At 35.5% G+C, this 21,797-nt stretch overlaps 1 protein-coding gene across 3 annotated transcripts in view; it reads right to left on the bottom strand.

Moving 5' to 3' along the window:
* The window catches only part of si:cabz01090165.1, a 343,848-nt gene that overhangs the window by 110,087 nt on the left and 211,964 nt on the right, over positions 1-21,797 (bottom strand). For all 3 annotated transcript variants that reach the window (XM_087291413.1, XM_087291412.1, XM_087291414.1), the window contains exon 3: positions 18,338-18,467. In XM_087291413.1, coding sequence (XP_087147539.1) covers positions 18,338-18,384 — 47 coding nt within the window. In that variant the 5' untranslated portion in view covers positions 18,385-18,467. The remainder of the gene's footprint in view (positions 1-18,337; positions 18,468-21,797) is intronic.

A 21,797-nucleotide genomic window follows, 5' to 3' on the forward strand; every position in this document is an offset into this window, starting at 1 on the left:
ACACAGCTAATGTGTGCAGATTCATCACACCTCAAACATTCATCCAGCCCTGAACCCGCAGCAGGAGAGCGGCTCTGAACGCTTAGCAGTAGATGAGGACTCGTCCTGCAGCGGGAGCTCTGGACTGAACCCTCCCAATACTCCGGGATCTGTCCTAAATTGAGCCCAGCTGGGGCCTCGGTGTGTCAGGAGCTTCAGTCCAGCTTTAACCGCGTCAGAGACAGCAGAGTCATGACCCGCATCCATCTGCTAATCTGAGACGTTTTCAGAGTCCCGGCGGAGATGAAGGAGCCCAGGGAGCCAATGGGGAGCAAGGTGTAAATTCAAATCGGCACAGGAAAGCGAGGAAGGTGCGAATGAACATGGTGTCTGGTGCTCTCTGTGTGTTATGTGAATGATAGCAGCAGTGGAGGGCTGTTAAGCAGCTAATGAGAACATCGATGGTCACGAGGTTTTCTTGTGGATGAGCAGAGGTTTTTAGGATGTCTTTCGGTAGAGGCAGAGATGGTTATATATTAAGGGACAGATTTGAATGCTGAGCTATGAGATTTTGGTAGAAAGGACTGTTGATAACGTAAGACTCCCGTTTACACATCACTGCATTACAACTGATGGATTGACTGGAAATTGCAAATATATTGTTGACTGGGTAGAGTTCCTATTGTGCTGGGTTAGTCGTTAGTCACCACAGAAATATGTTAATTTATATAAGTAAATTTCCCCTTTGCCTGCATTCCCCCCACCAACTTCATCTCTAAAAGGCGTTCCTTAAACCTAAATCATTCCCAATTTCTCTGATGCAAACATAACAATAGTTCTAGGAACTTTGAAAATATTCAATTGTTTTGGAGTAAATGCATTTCTGAGAAATTAAAAATTGTAGTTAGTAAACGATAAAGTTTTGGGTGAAGCAGTGGCGCAGTAGGTAGTGCTGTCGCCTCACAGTAAGAAGGTCGCTGGGTCGCTGGTTCGAACCTCGGCTCAGTTGGCGTTTCTGTGTGGAGTTTGCATGTTCTCCCTGCCTTCGCGTGGGTTTCCTTGGTGCTTCGGTTTCCCCCACAGTCCAAAGACATGCGGTACAGGTGAATTGGGTAGGCTAAATTGTCCGTAGTGTATGAGTGTGTGTGTGTGTGGATGTTTCCCAGAGTTGGGTTGCAGCTGGAAGGGCATCCACCGCGTAAAAACTTGCTGGATAAGTTGGCGGTTCATTCAGCTGTGGCGACCCCGGATTAATAAAGGGACTAAGCCGACAAGAAAATGAATGAAAAAACATTTATTTACTTTTTAATTGGTTTATTTATTTATTATTTATTTGGTTGCTTGTTTATTTATTTATTTAAAATGCATTTAAAATGCATTAAACATTTATAAACGTGTGTATTTATTTATTGGTTGGTTTATTTATTTATTTATTGGGTTGTTTGTTCATTATATAAAATGTCTTTAAAATGTATTAAAACTTATGAAAAGAAACATTTATTTATTTAATTATTTAATTATTTATTTATTTACTTATTTATTTATTGGACCGGTCGATCGTTCGGTCGTTCAGCCGGCCAGTCGCTCCACAGTGGCCTCCGTCGCCCGCTCCCGAGAGGCGCTCGAGACACGAAAAAGCGCGCACAGCGGCCTCTCACGGATCCGCGAAAACAAAAACTGCTCGAATACGTACCTCCCGGGACGTATTCCGTGGTCTGCAGAAACGTCCGCAGGGCTACGTTTCCACCATGAGCCCGGGTTGCTTTAAACACAAGTAAGCTTGTGGATAAAAAAAAAAAATCTTCCTTATTAAAACTATTTCATCATTCATTTATTTTATTTTCGGATTAGTCAAGGGACTAATCTGAAAAAAATAAAATAAATGAATGATGAAACAGATTTAATAATCTGGGGTCACCAAAGTGGAATGAACCACCAATTTATCCAGCATATGTTTGACACAGAGGATGCCCTTCCAGCTGCAACCCAACTGCAACTCTAATTTTAGCATACCCAGTTCCCAAGTCCAATGTGTTTGGACTGTTGGGGAAACTGGAGCACCTGGAGGAAACCCACGCCAACACAGAGAGAACATGCAAACTCCACACAGAAACGCCAACTGAACCAGCTGAGGCTCGAATCAGTGACCTTATTGCCGTGAGGCGACAGCGCTACCCACTGTGCCACCCAAAATCTACATCAAATAGATTAAATTAGATTCAACATTATTTTTTACACAACTAGAAGTAGATGGAAATGCAGTTTAGCTCTAAAAAGTCTGTCACTTTCTACAGTTTCTAAACATTCTAAAATTATTTACAGAATACACCAATAGCTTTTAGCTTTTAATATTAATTTCAGTTTCTCAGCTCAGTTCAGATTATTACCAAAAACACAGTTTCCCCCAACGTTCATCTGAACAGATTTGTTTGCAGAGATCTCTGTTCAGCGCCGGTGCGATATATAAAAAGCAAACACACCGAGTGCGTCGGTGACCTCATCCAACGCAAGACTGTAGTGTGATATTTTGAAGCCGCAGCAGAACAATGAAGCGCAGGACTCCAGAGACGCCTGCCGATCTTTACTGTTAGTCACAAAGGATCACAGGGAGCTTGAAGATCACAACTCTCACCGTAAGAAATATGAGCAGTCGCGGAACCTCAGGCTTCGGGATGAGAGCATCTGTCTATACTTCCCCTCCCGTCCAGGCAGAGAGGATTGTGGGAGAGTTTCTGCAGTGTTTAAACAGATGGGCCCTCCAGCTCTGAGAGTTTCACACACTTGCGCGCTCTCTGTCGAACACAGATACACACACACACACACACCAGCAACGATGCCCTCAGAAAGACACTGGCAGGAGAGATAAAGAAAGTGAGTGAGTGCATGGAGAGCGGAGCACAGGGTCGGCTCCAGATGCTTCTTGTATTATAGGAACACTCCAGCTTTTGGGGAAATCAGCTCATTTTACAGCTCCCCTAGAGTTAAATAGTTGAGTTTAAACATTTCTGACATCCGTTCAACCGATCTGTAGGTCTGGCATGCGGGAGCACTTTTAGCTTAGCTTAGCATAGATCATTAAATCGGATTAGACCGTTAGCATCTCGCTCTAAAATGACCAAATAGTTTTGAAAATGGCCCGATTTAAAGCTTGACTCTTCTGTAGTTACATCGTAGTTACCAAGGGAAAATTAAAAGCTGCTATTTGCTACGTTGATATGGCTAGGAACTATATTTATAGCATTGCATATGAAAAGACAACCTCAAATAAACACTAATTGCCCTATCATACACCCGGCGCAATGTGGTGCAAGGCACGACACAATAGTTGTGTGCTAGTTTCAGCTTGGCGCAAGAGTCGTTTTGCAGCACGCTGTTTAAATAGCAAATGCATTTGAGCTCATATGTGCGCCCATAGCTTGTTGAGGTGTATTGCTGGCGTGTGGCTATTTTGGGAAACTATAATAGATTTTTCAATAGACCTGAACAAAGTCGGTCTATTGTCCAGCACAGAGCGCGTTAGTTGTGCGCCTCACTTACACGCTGCTTAATACACACAAGATAAAGAGCAATACTCAAATATATTTACATGTGAAAAAGAATTAAAATATAATATATATATATATATATATATATATATATATATATATATATATATATATATATATATATATATATATATATATATATAAATATATATAGCAGGGGTGGCCAACCCTGTTCCTGGAGAGCCACCTTCCTGCAGATTTTAGTTGCTCCCCATATCAAACACACCTGCCTGTAATTATCACGTGGTGTTCAGGTCCTAATTAATTGATTCAGGTGTGTTTGGCCACCCCTGATATATATGATATAAATATAAAGGATTAAAATATAACAAAACATATTATTTTCCAGCCTACATAAATATAAAAAACACTGCCTTTATGCCTTCTTCATCTCGGGAGGCTTTTTCAGTTTATTCATAACAACTTGCTTTGGTATAATGTTATTATTATTAGCAGTATTATTTATTATATCCATATTTATATTTGTTTTATTAAAAACAAACCTGTCAGATTTAGACAATATGGGGCACAGCATGTGTATTTGGATAAAACTCCATACAACTAATAACTACACTTCGTTATTATTGTTCATTTATTAAGTTGCTGGAGATTAGAACTGAATTAAGAAATAGTTTTAAAACAAATCTTCACACTTAACAAACAAAATTAATTATGATTAGGCTAATGAATGTCTGTGCGTACAAGAATTTTCCCTATCCACATGAGTGAAAGTGAAAGTAAATAATTTATCTCTCATTCTCGCGCGGTGGATGCTCTGTTTAACTGTTTTCTTGCTAATGAAATGCTTAGTTTTTCCACTTCCACTTACTTTACGTCATATAAATAGCAAATGCACCATGGTGCGATGCAACTGGAAATGGGAGATGAGACTCTGATTGGTTTATTCTCAAAACACCCCTATAACTCATTAAGAGAATAAGCTCAACCCTGTTAGACCATGCGCCACGGCGCAAAGCGGATTTTTCCATCCTTAAAATAGCAAAAGTGGATTCTGACACTCCCTGAATGCGTTTGCGCCCTGCGCTTTGATCATCAAAATAGAGCCCTAAATGTTTTTATGCAAATCTGCTTATTTTACAGCTCCCCTAGAGCAGGGGTTTTCAAAGTGTGAGGCGCGCCTCCCCTGGGGGGCGCCAGAGCATGTCAGGGGAGGCGCGGGAAAAAATATAATATAATAAAAATATAATTATTAAGTTTAATTATTGTATGTATTTTTTATTATATTTAAACGTTTATTATATGCCTGCTAATACAATGGGTCGGTTTCTGAGACCCACCCCGATTCAAAGCTGTAATGAAGTTCACGGCCCTTTGGCCGCCGGGAAGGAGGCGGAGAACCGAAGCAGTTTTAAAGTGATTTATTAATGACAGTGACGGCAGCTCCGTCTAAACCAAAACAAACGGACGGCAGATCCTCACAGAGACTGCCGTCAAACTGAAAGCAAAAGTAAAATATGTCCGGGTCCGGTCCTCTCTCGGCTTCCTCTGCCCTTGTTCCTCCTTTTATGATCCAGAGCTCCTTCCGTGGGATGTGAGGCAGGTGCTTACGCGGTGGCCTCACTCCGTTCCCACTGCTCTCGGCCACGCCCCCTCGCCACAAAAGCCTTCAAGTTCAGGGCTTAAACCCAAAAGACGACGATATGATGATCAGTATTTGAGTTTATGATTTACGTGGACAGGACCAGCTGATCAACCACGACCTTTATGTGTGGTTTGTCAAGATATTTTGGCTAATGACAGCATGAGACCCACTAAACTTCCACTGTTTTGACTGGGATGGACAGTTCTATTCATATTGAACCATCATCCTAGTTTTAAAAATGTTATATTAAAATACTTGTTATTACTCTGTAAATAATTGCACTTTCATGCAAATGATGATAAAAGTGAGTTAACAGTCTGACATCTGTCTGTGTCTTTATATGTATATGTGTGTGTGTGTGTGTGTGTGTGTGTGTGCGTGTTTGGGAGGAGGGGGGCGCCAATGGATAAGTTGTGTCAAAAGGGAGGCCCACTGTCTTAGACTTTGAAAAACCCTGCCCTAGAGTTAAACAAGTTGAGTTTGAACATCTTTAAATCCATTCAACAAATCTGAGCCTGGCATGAACACTTTTATCTTAGCAAAAGTTGAATAAAAGCTTGCCTATTTTAGGCTTTGATCCAAATTGTGGCATTTTGGTGACTGTCACTTTAAATTAAAACGAGACTGTGCTCTTTGTAAAAGAGGGCGGAGCTACAAATGCCTATGTGTCAGCATAGTGGCAGATTCAAAAACAATAATAATAATAATTATTCCTTACATTTTTTATATAGCGCTTTTCTGGGCACTCAAAGCGCTTTACACACAATGGGGGGATCTCCTCATCCACCACCAGTGTGCAGCATCCACCTGGATGACGCAACGGCAGCCATTTTGCACCAGACCGCACACCACACACCAGCTGATTGGTGGAGAGGAGACAGTGATGAAGCCAATTGGAATATGGGGAGGGTTAGGAGGCCATGATGGACAGAGGCCGGTGGGCAGATTTGGCCAGGATGCCGGGGTTAAACCCCTACTCTTTTCGAAGGACATCCTGGGATTTTTAACGACCACAGAGAGTCGGGATCTCGGTTTAACATCTCATTCGAAAGACGGCGCTCACAGAGCAGTATAGCGTCCCCATCACTATACTGGGGCATTAGGACCCACACAGACTGCAGGTTGGGCGCCCCCTGCTGGCCTCACTAACACCACTTCCGGCAGCAACATAGCTTTCCCTTGTGGTCTCCCATCCAGGTACTGACCGGGCGCAGCCCTGCTTAGCTTCAGTGGGCGACCATGTGAGAGTTGCAAAAACAAGATTAATGTTCTATACTGATGAGGGAGAGATGGTCACTAGTGGGCGGGGCTTTCCCCCTCTGATGACATCATAAAAAGGCAGAATGTCAATCAGAGTGTTTCTGCAGACTGTTTTTAATCAAGTCTGATTATAAATGATATAATTAAATAAAGTTTACCATTAGAGGCTGGTTATATTCACAAACCGCTGACACACAACTGTGTTTAAACCCCTTATAGAAGTGATTTTTCATAATAGCTCCCCTTTAAGTTCAGCATTGTTGGATAATGCACTCGGGTGAACCTGACATCGCCGGGCTAGCCAATAATCTTCAGACACTTCTTAACTACTAGAGCACTTAAACCGGAGAGCGTACATCGAGCCAAACATGCTCAACGCCTACATGCGTGTCTTCTATCCTGTTTCTCTGACTCAGCAGCTCATTGGATTCATAATCAGGCTACGCGGACGTGTTTTAGTGTGTCAGGAATAATGCCAGAAAGGCAAAAACAAGCGGAATAGCACAAAGTCAGTGGTAGTGCTCAGATTAGGAGGAGGATCTGAAGCTCTGTTGCTTTGACAGGCAGCTTGTAGAAGTGCAGCTGTGTGTGTATTGAGCTCTCAACACACCTGAATGATTACGGCGAGGTAGCTTAAAACACTCTCACAGACGCGCGCGCGCACACACACACACACACACACACACACACACACACTCTTTGTTTGAGAAGCTGTCTTCTTCTTCGCTCTCTCATCTAACAACACAGCCATGCCCAGAAAGCAAAATGCATGAGGGGAAACAGTCAGATTGAGAACTGCAGAAGTGTAACAGACGCTCGAGCAATACATCATCAAAGACATTTTCAAATTCAAGACATTTTGCATATCTAATAGCTCTGTGTGTATACATTTTGATTTAATGACTGGGTCTGTGCACACTTGACCAAATGATCTATTATAGAGTATGACAGGGGGATGAAAAAATGTATGTATGTATGTACAGATGTATGTATAAATATATATATATATATATATATATATATATATATATATATATATATATATATATTAAGAGTGTAATGATTCACGTATTCGTATTTGGTACGGTATGGTAAAGTCTCATGTTTGGTATGTGTGTATGGTATGTATGGTAAAGGTACGGTAAAGGTACGGTAAAGTCTCGGTTTGGTACGAGACTTTCGGTTTGGTACGCATTACAAACCGAACGATTCAATTCAGACTAACATCTAAAAAGATAAAAGGGAATAAGTACAAAATATAATGTTTTAAGTGGAACAACGCTCAACATGGCATCCCAAATGACGTGGCAGACAACCTACTGCCTTCCCCTCTGTCAGGTTAAACGGTAGTCCATCGCTTTTGAACTCAGAATATCACTTCACTAAAGCATGCACTCATTAGAAATCTTGCTAGCTTCTGTGTCAGCCTGGCTGCTTGTGCTGGCTCCGCCAAAAAATCCTCTGGCTTTTTTTTATTTTTGCTGTATCGAAAACGTACCCAACCGTGACACCACTGTATCGGATCGAACCGTACCGTGATTTTTGTGAACCGTTACATCCCTAATATATATATATATATATATATATATATATATATATATATATATATATATATATATATATATATATATATATATATATATATAATGCATATAAATTATGAACCGCCAACTTGCAGTATGTGTTGGTGTATTCTTAGTGAGTTGTTTGACTATAATGTGCAGATCAGATTATTATGTATTTATGTATCTTAGGTTATAATGTAGGGCAGCAAGGTGGTGCAGTGGGTAGTGCTTTCGCCTCACATGAAGAAGGTCACTGGTTTGCGTCCTGGTTGGGTCAGTGGGTGTTTCTTTGTGGAGTTTGCATGTTCTCCCCGTGTTAATGTGGGTTTCCAATGGGTGCTCCGGTTTCCCCCACAGACCAAACACATGTGCTATAGGGGAATTGAATAAGCTAAATTGGCCGTAGTGTATGTGTGTGAATGGGAGAGTGCATGGGTGTTTCCCAGTGCAAGGTTGCAGCTGGAAGGGCATCTGCTTTGTAAAAACATATGCTGGATAAGTTGGCGGTTCATTCAAGTCGAAAAGAAAATAAATGAATGAATGATTGAAAGAGTGTTATGTAGAAGAAAATGGTAGCATGTAATTGAGTCGACAGCATTTTTTCATTTAAAGACAGTATTTGGTGAGTGTGAAAGTACGTATATGCTGTGTGTGTGTCAGACAGTACAGAAGCACACAAAAAAAACCCTCAAAACAAAATCAGAAGCATCTTTAAAGTGCTCCCTCTGTCAAGCTTCTCCTCAGTGCAGTCGGTTGGGTTTTTCAGGCTTGTTGTCATGCCGAGGCTCAGCCAGTCTCATCACAATATTCCATGACATCACAGCTTTTTCCTGCAGCTTCGACTAATCAGAAGACAGCGAGTGTGAATGTGGGCGGAGCAATAACCACCAGCAGGACCATGAGCTCCAGATGGCTGCAGCGTCTGCGAGCCCTTTTTCACTCTCAATCCAGCACTTTCTCTCTCTCTCTCTCTCTCTCTCTCTCTCTCTGTCTGTCCTGTCTACTACAGTGTAATATTGCACTTCTCTCTAAACATATGGGCATGATATTCTTATTCAAATGCAATATGGCTAACACCAGTTATTCATTAAGGGGTTGAGCCACACACAAACCCAACACTTTCCGAGCAACTCAAACTGCAGCTGTAATAGTGTTGAAAATATGTTCATGTATTGGGATGGAGACTAAACGCATTTGTAAACAGAAGTGGCATGCATATTAAATCAGGAAGTCTTATTCTGCAAAAGTAAATAAATAAATAAATAAATAAATAAATAACTAAATAAAATAAAATTATATGTTGAATAAGTTGGCAGTTTATGCCGCTGTAGCAACCCCATTAATAAATGGACTAAGCCGAAAAGAAAATATATGAATTATTATTATTATTATTATTATTATTATTATTATTATTATTATTATTAATTTAAATAAATAAACAGACGAACTTTAAAAATAATAATAAACAAAGAAAAATTAAATACCAATAATACAATAAAAAACAATAATAATACAATTATATTATTATTATGAGTTTAATAATAATAATAATAATAATAATAATAATAATAATAATAATCATAATCATAATCATAATAATAATAATAATTATTATTATTATTAATATTATTATTATTATTATTATTACTATTAGTAAATAAATATATTAAAAGATAAACTTTTTTTCTGACAAATTTACAAAAAATAAATAAAATAAATAATTAGAAAATAAACAATTATAATAAAATAATAATAATAATAATAACAATAAACATAACAATAATAATAATAATAATAATAATTATAATGTATTTATAATAGTCAATATATTATTATTATTATTATGTGTATTATCATGTTTATTATTATTATTATTATTATGTTTATTATTATTATTATTATAAAAAATAGATGATCTTCGTAAAAAAAATAAAAATAAATAAATAAATAAATAAATAAATAAATAAATAAATAGATAAAAATAACAATAATTACAAACAAAAAAAGAAAATAAATTAAAATACAAATAAATAAATACAATAATGAGCATACACTCAAAACGTAGCTCCTGGGGTGTATTTTGTGCTCTCCAGAAATATATACAGGGGTTCGTATCAATAAAAAGCCTGGGTTGTATTTTTGACTTATTGTTTCTTGAGATGTTTGGACTAGAAACAGGACATAAAATCAAGTAAGAATGTGTGGGTCTTGCTTTCACCCTATTTAGACATTCAATTTTGCATTTTGCAAGGATCAAGCTGATGGGACAGCCTCGGCTACAGAAGAGGAAAAGGATAATTCAACAAATTAGCTGTTAGTCTCTGTAAAACGAAGATAGTCCCTGTGTGTCTTCATAGCTTGAGGACAGAAAGCGCACTCATTCTTTTCATGCATGCGACGCTGTGAAGACTAAAGCTAATGTCTGTGGTTTGCTTCATTACAATTATAGCTTTGGTTATTAAACGAAGCACTTGCTCTGAGTTTTCCTTGGCATGCCTCAATGGGACACAAACCTCATATTGTGTTCATAACACAGCTTATTTTGGATACACAGCTCATATTTATAAAAGAAATGGCTGTTTCACATTGTTGGCTTTTTGATGGATGATTCTTCAGTAGCAATAGTGACCGCTTGGATTTGTTCAGTGAGGTAAACAGCCCTAAATAAGAAGACGGGTTATTTTGCAGCAGTAGTGTGTTTTGTGTTTGTCTCTCAGAGCTTTGCAGCTTCAGCACCGCCTTTATTGACCAGATTGAAAACCAAGAGGACTGGAGAAACATTGGTGCCTGGTAAGAGTGTTTACTCTGTCTCACAATGTAGCAAAATAAAATTGGAGATCATATTATTATTATTATTATTATTATTATTATTATTATTATTATTATTAGTCATTGATTTTCTTTTGGCTTAGTCCCTTTATTTTTCAGGGGTCGCCACAGCGGAATGAACCGCAAATTATTCCAGCATATGTTTTATGCAGTGGACGCCTTTCCAGCTGCAACCCAGTACTGGGAAACACCCATACACTATGATCAATTTAGTTATTTAAGTCACCTATAGCATGTGTTTGGACTGTGGGGGAAACCGGAACACCTAGAGAAAACTCACGCCAACACGGGGAGAACATACAAACTCCACACAGAAATGCCAGCTGGCCAAGCTGGGACTCAAACCAGCAATGTTTTTGCTGTGACATTACGACGGCACTACCCACTGCTCCACCGCGCAGCCAAGTTATTAATTAAGTAACTTAAATGTTTTTTTTTCTTCCAGAACAACATTCAAATTATTGATGCCTCTTACGTGTTTTTATCTATTTTTTGATGTAGCAAACTAAACTACATTTGAAATTAAATTAAATTAAATTAAATTAAATTAAATTAAATTAAATTAAATTAAATTAAATTAAATTAAATTAAATTAAATTAAATTTTATTATTTTATTTTATTATTAGTGGTGGTGGAAGTGGAAATAGTAGTTTTAATCCAGTCCTTATTTAATTAATTAATTTATTTTTCTTCACTTAGTCTATATTTCAGAGGTTAATTAATTAATTAGGTAATTAAAAGGTCCATCTACACAGCAAAATGTATTGAAAATCAATGTAGAAAAATATTCCAGTTTAGTTTATTTTTATTATTTATTTGTAATATTGTTATTATTATTATTATTATTATTAGTAGTAGTAGTAGTTGTTGTTGTTGTTGTTGTTGTTGTATTAGTAACAGCAGTAGCAGTAGTAGTCATTTAAATTAATTTATTATTTATTTAATTAATCAATTCATTAAAAAATGCTTATTTATTTATTAAACAACTTTTAAATCCTTGATGACTTTGAACTTTGTAATTCTCCTAACCTTAGTTTATCAAAAAATAAAAGTAAGATTTGAGTTTATAGTTATATTATTAATACTTTAATTATTATTTAGTTTTATCAATATTATTCGTAGTATAAGTATTTTTATTCATTCATTCATTCATTCATTCATTTTCTTGTCAGCTTAGTCCCTTTATTAATTCGCGGTTGCCACAGCGGAATGAACCGCCAACTTATCCAGCAAGTTTTTACGCAGCGGATGTCCTTCCAGCAGCAACCCATCTCTGGGAAACATCCACACACACATTCACACACTACACACACTCATGCACTATGGACAATTTAGCCTACCCAATTCACCTGCAGCATGTGTTTGGACTGTGGGGGAAACCGGAGCACTTGGAGGAAACCCACGCTAATGCAGGGAGAGCATGCAAACTCCACACAGAAACCCCTACTGAGCCGAAGTTCGACCCATCGATCTTCTTGCTGTGAGGCGAAAGTACTACCTACTGCACCACTGCTTCGCCACACCCCATTTTGAAAATAAATATTTTAATTTCTCTTTCAGTGAATATAGGTCCTATATTTTAGTGCATTAGAACAAAACAGATTTATTAAACAGATATATTTATTAAGATAATATTTTAGTCGCAGAACGTCTTAGGAAATAGAAAGATTATACACTTAAATTCACACAAAAACAAATTGCAAGCCACAAAACTTCAACAAAATGTTATTTTTTTGTTTCTATTGAATGTTGCTCTTTCAGAATAGTAGTAGTTCCTAACATATACATTTGAGTGTGCTAATTTTAGACCGTTATCATAAGATTTTTGTTTGATTAGCTCCAGATTCGGTGCTGACGGATCTAATGCATATGCACAAATATAACACCGTAAAGCTTCCTATTGGAAATATGCATTTAAATGAGAGATTCGTGTGGGGTGAACTCAAATATGCTGAGCACTGATCTTCTTATTGTCAATACCCATTAAACCGACGCAGAAGAAAGTATCTAAACCTACAAAAATACATTTAAAATCACTGAATACCCTTTCAGATGGTGTGCTTTTCCCTGCGGACGTATTCAAACCCAACCCTAAGAGTGAACCAACATTACATTACGCAAAGCCCAGCACTATTAAAGCTGCATGGGGGGATTTAGTAATTGTTCCCACTGGTTTTTTAGGCTCTTTAAACTCCCGAACAGCCAGAATCGAGTGTGTTTCCATTATTCCCCAGGCTGCAATGATCTTCGATGGCACCCGAGAGCATACATAGACGCCACTATTATCCAATGGTGTCGAGCCATTAGTGCTGGGACGAGAGGCACAGACAAATTGCATGACATAAGAAACAAGGACTTGGATGGCGGGACATAACACTGGCCTTTGATTTGAGACGGAGCTTAATCTGTACAGTCACGTGTTCAGGCTCATTATGGACATAAAGGTCAGAGAATAATAGAGAGAGGAATTGAGAACGCTCTATAGTGAATCTGCATCCATGTTTGTGACAGATGGCCACCGGGATGATCGAAGCTTTACTCCAGTTTTTCTCTCGGTTTTGAGTATTCCAGAGAGTAAATGCACACACACACACACACACACACACACACACACACACACACACACACACACACACACACATGCACAGAAAGAGTGTAATCGCTGTGATCTCCGGATGTTTACACATGTAGCTTTACTCTGTCTGTGTTAAAGGTGGAGTCATGTTAATGGACTCTCAGTGACCTTTTGCATGCAAATTAGCCCTTTGTCCACTGCAAATGGAGTTGAGATTAATAAAGACTTTCTGTTAGTCTGCGTGGCAAGTTCACTTGTGAAATCTCATTAGCCATACAATCAAAAAATTACATTTGCTGTTTGTTCAAACTACTTATTTATAGCTGGGAAAATAAGTATTGAACACGTCACAATTTTTCTCAGAAAACAAATGTCTGAAGGTGCTGTTGACTTGAAATCTTCACCATATGTTGATGACAACCAAGCATATATACACAGAAAACAAATCTAATTAGTTTACAAATGAAGTTCTGTGTAATAAAATTAAATGACGCAGAGAAAAAGTATTAAACACATGAAGAAAGGAAGGTGTAGAAAGACATGGAAAGCCCAGACAGCAGCTGAAATCTCTCAGTAGTTCTTCAGCAAGCCTCTGAATTTCCTTGGTGTAATTGAACATCAGCTGCTTCAGTCCAACATACACATTAGCTGGAGGAACCCAGGGTGGACATTTCAGCAAGACTATAATCCAAAACACAGCCAAGGAGACTCTCAGACGCTTTCAGAGAAAGAAAATCAAGCTGTAGCCTGAGCCTGTGTTGACATTTTTAGGCCTAAACTTGAGGAAGAATCTTTTAAGAGCCACAAAAGCATTGCTAAACCACATAAGCAATTAAATAATAATATAAATACAGCTAAAATATCTTGAAAGAACATTAATGGTATAACAGATTATTTATCAGGTATACAGAATGACATTGACGATTGATATATATATATATATATATATATATATATATATATATATATATATATATATATATATATATATATATATATATATATATATATATATTTATAAATATGAAAGATGTAATTCTGGACATAATCAGCACAGCATCTGCCGGTGGGTTTGCTTACAAAACAAACACACACACTGGTCTCCCGGCAACCGAATGATTTTCCTCTGATAATTAGATGGGGTGTCAGTCATAACCCGACGTTCTGATTCTAACACTGTGAAAATCTTTATTCCACATCAGCGAAAGCACATTAGTTTTTACTGATTCGTCAAACAACTGCTTTACAGAAGCCAGAAATACAGCATTATGATAACATTTTACTTAACCAGTTAAACTCTGCTGCAATTTTGGGATTTCCGCCTGAATTTCGCCTACCCAAATTTAAAAGCTTCCCAAATCCACATGCAGAGGTGTAAATGCAAGAATGTGGTCTCATTTAAAAAAAAAAAAAACCTTTGAATTTTCATAAAACATAATTGAAAGTGTTTAAAATATCTGAATATGTTGTCTGTGTTATAATAAACACCTAAAGAAAGAGGCGCTTTTTGTATTTTTTTTTTAATAAACCCATATGTGAAAGTGTACCTTTCAGGTTTTGTGTGCTCTAGCATGCTGTAATTAATGTTGGTGGTTCCTGCACATGTCTGTAATCATAGGAAAAAAGAAAACTGTCTCCACCATAATCTATGCAGAAGTTATTGTATTCCAACTGATGAGAGGTGCTGTACAAGCCACAGGGAGCGATCATTGTTTTTATATTTCACTATTCTTTTGTTTGATCAAACATAATTCACTGTGTTTGGAGCACGTCAGACATATAAAAGGATTACTTATGCACATCACCTCAAAAACAGAGGAGAACGGCCCTGAAGCGCACAGCATAAGGTAAGAGATGACAGCTGTCTGTGCTATCTGGGGCTGCTTATTGATCATAAATGTATTGTTTTCACTTCTGCGCCATGGAAACACCGCGATTCATTCGGCAACTGTTTGATATGTGAATATAATTCAGTAAAAACAATGCTAGAACCGCATGAGCACCGGCAAGAGCTTTCATTTGAGCTATAACTTGTACATGTGTCATATGAAAACTATGAAAATGAACCAATGTTCAACACCCAGCTCGGGTCTCCAAAATACTGTGTATTTAAGTGTAAATATTTTTTTTAGTCAGTAGAATAAAAACCAAAGTGATGCATATGTGCATACAATATAGATTCTACACTTTCAAACGACACCACTTACGGGGGTCTGGTGCAATGCTAGCCCTTTAAATCTGAAGGTGAAAGTTGATGACGTCACGGACTTGGTATCGGGTCTGCAGAGTTTAAGGGTGTTCATAAGACTGTTATGATACCTATATAATCATGACATGACACATGTGATTGTGTATATGCTTATGAAAACTGTTATTAAGTGTCATTCGCTCAGTTAAGCCTTTAAATGTTACTTTAAGCTGAATACTAGCATCATGAAGGATATCTAGTCTAATATTTTGTGCTGTCATCATGGCAAAGAGAAAATAATTCAGTTATTAAAACTAGTATAACAAATCTTTGCGTTAAACAGAAATTGGAGAAATAAATATACAGGGGGGCTAATAATTATGCAGGTATTAATTCAGCTGTATTGTTCTCAAGAATTAGCCCAGGGCACATTTTCCCAACGAGTTGCTTGTTTCTGATGATAACACAATAACAGGCCAGCGCACGAAGCGAGGACCGTACAGAAAGGGTTTATTGAGTCTGGTGTGGAAAAACACAGAGCCCAGACTGAAAACCCACTGAGAAACCTGACGGTGAACTGGACGCCGACTGTGAGCTCAAAATCACGGCTGACCCACTGATGCCGTTATATGTGAACGGAGCAAAACCTCCACCATGAGCTGAACACTCTTCCACAAGACTGAAGAGTGTTAAAGCAACAAAGAAAACAACATCTCTCATGGTCATCATTTGCATATACAGTCACACCAAGCACGATAACTATCAATATAACGATTAAGACTTAGTTTTAAAATGGTTCATGGTGTTAAAGGGGTGGTGCAGAGTCTGTTTTTAAGGCTAGGTTGTGTTTATGAGATGCAAACAATCACATATCTTACTTTAAATGTATACTGCTACTCATCTAACATGAAAACGACTATCATATTTCCTAATTTCAGCTGTAGGCTTTGCTGAGCTAACTCTTTCAAAGCCAATGTCTTCCTTTGCATTGAGCTTTGAGCATCTTCCATTCTAAGGTGTTGTTTATGTTCACACAGCTACATTACAAGTTTCAAATATGATATGTTAGTGGTCCACCCCTTTAAAGAATTGCATGGCTCACAGCACAACTACAACGATAAAGACAGAGAGGAACAATAGTGTCACTTTCTGAAGCATTTTTCCAGCTGGTAAATGATAAAATACTAACAGCCATTGAAAGATAAATGACTCATGCAATTTAAAGCTATGGAGGAAACAATGAAGAACACTGATGACGCCATATTTTAAAATATTTTTTAAGGATAAAAACTATCATGGAAACAAGTGGTTATACTATGAGAAATATTAATAAATGGAGGTTGTGAAAGTTCACTCATCTTTTTATAACAATAACACAATACAGAATGTTAACACAAATATTGCCTTGAAAACCACACAACTTCTTGAATGATGTCAGAAGTTATAAATGCAGATAAAACTTGTCATTGTCAGCAAAGACAGCGACATAACCAAACAAATCTGCTCCATCACATGTGCTGTTGGGGTTTCACTGCGTTATTACTGCCTGCAGCCAAATCATCTTTTAAAATATCCAGATAAATAAATAAAAATACATTATTATTATTATTATTATTACTATTATTATTATTGTTGTTGTTGTTGTTGTTGTTGTTGTTGTTATTATTATTATTATTATTATTATTATTATTATTATTATTATTATTTTGTCAAAATGTCAAAATATCAACTTAAGACCAAAAAAAAGTGTAAACACACAATGTCCTGATCATCACACTTGCAATGTTGTTGAAGTTAAAAATACACGTAAATCTGCTCGTAAATCTGCTCAAAGTCCTTGAACTACTTTTCAAAGCCACAACCAGATAAAAGTGCTCCATCTCACATTCTGCATACTGTTGGTGTTTAACCAAGTTAATGCAGCCAGCTCTGCCATTACAAACATCCAGACATCTACAGACAAGTGATATAAAAAAAAAATTAAATAAATAAAAAATATAAAATAAAAAAAATAAAAAATAATAATAAAAAAAATAATAAAAAATAAAAGCAAAACGGCCCCAAATAAGTTTAAAAAAATAGAATGAATAATAAATTAATTCATTAAAATTAAATAAAAGAATAAAATAAAAGAATAAAATAAAAAAATAAAAAATAAATACAACATGGCTTTGAAATAAATAAATAAATAAACAAATAAATAAATGCAACATGAATACAAAAAAGTAGAAGAAAAGAGAATAAAATAAAATAAAATAAAATAAAATAAAATAAAATAAAATAAAATAAAATAAAATAAAAGTAAAATAAAATAAAATAAATGCAAAACGTCCCCAAATAAGCTAAAAAAAAAAAAAATTATTTCATTAAAATTAAATAAAAAAAAATTAATATTTAAATAAATACTACAAGGCCTTGAGTAAGTGGAAGAAAATAGAACAATTAATTAATTAAATAAATAAATGCAACATGACCACAAAAAAGTAGAAGAAAAGAGAATAAAATAAAATAAAATAAAATAAAATAAAATAAATTAAATTAAATTAAATTAAATTAAATTAAATTAAATTAAATTAAATTAAATTAAATTAAATTAAATTAAATTAAATTAAATTAAAGTAAATTAAATTAAATTAAATTAAAGTAAATTAAATTAAATTAAATTAAATTAAATAAAAAAAAAATATTGATCTTTACCCACATTACAACAGCCAGAAACTACCAACAACGCAACCATCCAAACATTCACAGCCAAACAGCGAAATAAGACAGAATAATCAGATCTGACGGACCTTCTGAGTGCTGGAACCACGAGTCTAAAGATCTTCAGGCCGTCCATCTTATCAAATCCAGCAAAAACTGAGGCGAAAGCAGCAGATCCACAACACTCATTGAGTCATTGGCTCCAATACAGCAATCAATCTGCAGAGAGAGAGAGAAACAGCACAGATGAAGACAAACGGACTGTCAGAGCACTTACATTTACACAGCTAACGGTAATGGATTACACTGGAGACTCAAACACTGACAGAGAATTGCAGAAACACTCGCTCTCGTATGCTGAGTGGAGAAATGCTGATCGTTCTTCATTCATCAGCGATCGTGCTTTAGAAAAGACAGCTTTTAAAAAAAGTACCAAAAAAAAAAATCCAATGCCAATGCCAATATATACAGTGTGGGAAATAAGTATTGAACACGTCACCTTTTTTCTCAGAAAACATATTTCTAAAGGTGCTGTTGACTTTTTCACCAGATGTTGGTAACAACCAAAGAAATCCATATATGAAAAGAAAACAAATCTAATTAGTTTACAAATTAAGTTGTGTGTAACAAAATGAAAAGATGCCGATAAAATGTACTGAACACATGAAGAAAGGGAGGTGTAGAAAGGCATGGAAAGCCCAGACAGCAGCTGAAATATCTCAGTAGTTCTTCAGCAAGCCTCTGCCCGTCCTCAGTGTAAATGAATATCAGCTGCTTCAGTCCGACATCTACATTAGCAGGAGGATGAAGATGAAACCAGGGTGGCCATTTCAGCAGGACAAAGATCCAAAACACAGCCAAGGAGACTCTCAGATGCTTTCAGAGAAAGAAAATCAAGCTGTAGAATGGCCCAGCCAATCCGCTGAGCCGAATCCAGTAGAAAATACAAAATAAAGCTCAGATTTGATAGACGAGACCCACAGAACCATCAATATTTTAACACTGTTGAAATTGCACAGTATTTTACTGTGTACATATATATATATATTTTACTGTAGGACAGTTATGCAGTATGTTATTGTTTCTTAATTTGCATTGTGAAAATGACTGTATATTTACAGTAAAGACAATGCTATATATATATAGCAAGATAAATGGTGTTGTAAATGTAAATGCAGTATTTTTGCTCTAATTGATTTACAATTGAAGTTACCGACAAAAAGCTGCACTACAATTACATTAACATTTTTTTTTTTTGTGAAATATGCAGTACTTGACTGAAATATGAACAGTATTTTACTGTAGGACAGTATGTTCCTGTATTTCAGAGTTGCATTGTGAAAATTACTGTATTTTTACAGTAAAATAGACAATGCTGCAAATATACGTACAGCAAGAAAAATGGTGCTGTAAATGTAAATAGAGTATTTGTGCTGTAATTGATTTACAGAAAGTAACTGGTGGACTGCTGCACTACAACTACACTGTTAATGATTATTACTGTACTTTAAAGTTGCATTGTGATAATTACTGTATTTTTATGCTACATGTAAATATATACAATACTGTAGATATATACGTACAATACCTGGATTTCTGTATAGAGTAATCTTGTATTTATTTTGTTTATTTTTCATGTTGGACACTATGTTCTGCCTGTGTAATTGCCACTAATGCTGGAGTTTCTCCATTCAGAGGACACTAAATTACCATTCATTACAGCAAAGCAACACAAACAGAGTAAATCAACACTGTTTTCCACACTAAATGGATGCATACTGACAAACTGGCAAAATTGGGTGTAATTACTGTACAAGAAGTGTTGAACAAACATTACAACTCAAGCTGCGTGATCGTGATAAAAAGTATAATTGTCTATTATTTTTCCTTGATGCTGTAATCATTCTTATGTTCACACAACTCAATTTACATATAAATTAGGGCTAAATATGACATGCTAATTTAGCGTTGTTAATTATTTATTGAGAATACAGCTTTGTAAAATTAATGCAATTAATCCTGTTGCCATTACTATCTAAAAATAAACTTGTTTTAAATTAAATATATATGATAATTAAATTAAATATATAAGCATGGATGGATTGCATTGATCAAAAGTAACTGCAAATGAATTGATAATGTCACAAAGTTATTAAAATTAATCAAATAAACGCATAATACAGTTAAAATTGAATTAAAAACTTAAATAAATACAATAAAACAAATACAAAAAACTAAAATCAATTAATGCATAATAAAAAAATATTAAATTAAATTAAATCACTGCATAAAAAAATATTAAATAAAATCACTGCATTATAAAATAAAATACAATTTTTGCATAATAAAATAAATAAGAATAAATAAGAAAAAATAAAATAATAATGTATAAAAATAAAACAAATTAAAAAAGAAAACATACAATTAAATTAAAGCACAAAACTAAAATAAAGTAAAAAAACAAAAATCAAGAAAAATACAGTTAAATTTATATATAATAAAATAAAAAAATAAAGTAAACTAAAATACAGTAAATGAAATAAGAATAAAGACAAGAAAATGACTGCATAATAAGTACAATTAAATAAATGTAGATTATAATAATAATAATGTGTGCATAAATAAATAAATAAATAAATAAATATATATATATATATATATATATATATATATATATATATATATATATATATATATATATATATATATATATATATATATATATATATATATATATATTGCTAAATGCTATTAAAACTCAACTCAAATTCAATGACTTATATATCAAATGTAATACTACAAACTAATGTCCTTGAATTTTATTTCATTTTTTTTATATTGGATGGTGTTCCGCAACAAATTTTGATATTATATTATGACATTTACAAATGCATCATTAAAATGATCAAACTCATGCTCGTTAACATTAGTTAATGCACCATGAGTTAACATGAACAACTGTATTTTCATTAACTAACATGAACTAATGCTGTAATAAATGTACTACAGTCCACAACAGTGAATGCATTAACTAACAATTCCTAATACAACCTAAAGTGTTGCCTTAATAATTGTGTCCCGAAAAAGTGAGCAGTGCAACAAAACTAGTGCATTAGCATCGGTGCATGTTCACACACTTTCAGCGCCCGCAGTTCAGCGCGAGTTCACACACTTCTGCATGCTTAAAATCAACACGGCTGTCTGAGCGGCAGAATAAATATCTCATTTACACTGGGAAATAACAGCGACAAATCCAGAACGCTGCAAATGACCAACGCTTCATTTCTCTGTTCTGCTGATGCTTCATCTGGACTCAATTTCACGTGCCATCGAGAAGCCAAATGAAAGCTGATGTGTGTGTGTGTGTGTGTGCATCAGATTGCTCATTAAGGTCCGTATGTTGTTAATCAGGCTGGAGATAGAGTTTTAAAAGGTTTCTTATTGACCATTTCATTCATAAGCATGACTGATAAACATACAGCTGATGATAGTATTGTTAGTTATCCTGTGAGTTTTTCTAATATTTCACAAGTGACAAAATAAATATTA

This window comes from Danio rerio, chromosome 18 (assembly GCF_052040795.2).
Source record: "Danio rerio strain M-AB ecotype USA chromosome 18, GRCz13ab, whole genome shotgun sequence".
NCBI lineage: Eukaryota > Metazoa > Chordata > Actinopteri > Cypriniformes > Danionidae > Danio > Danio rerio.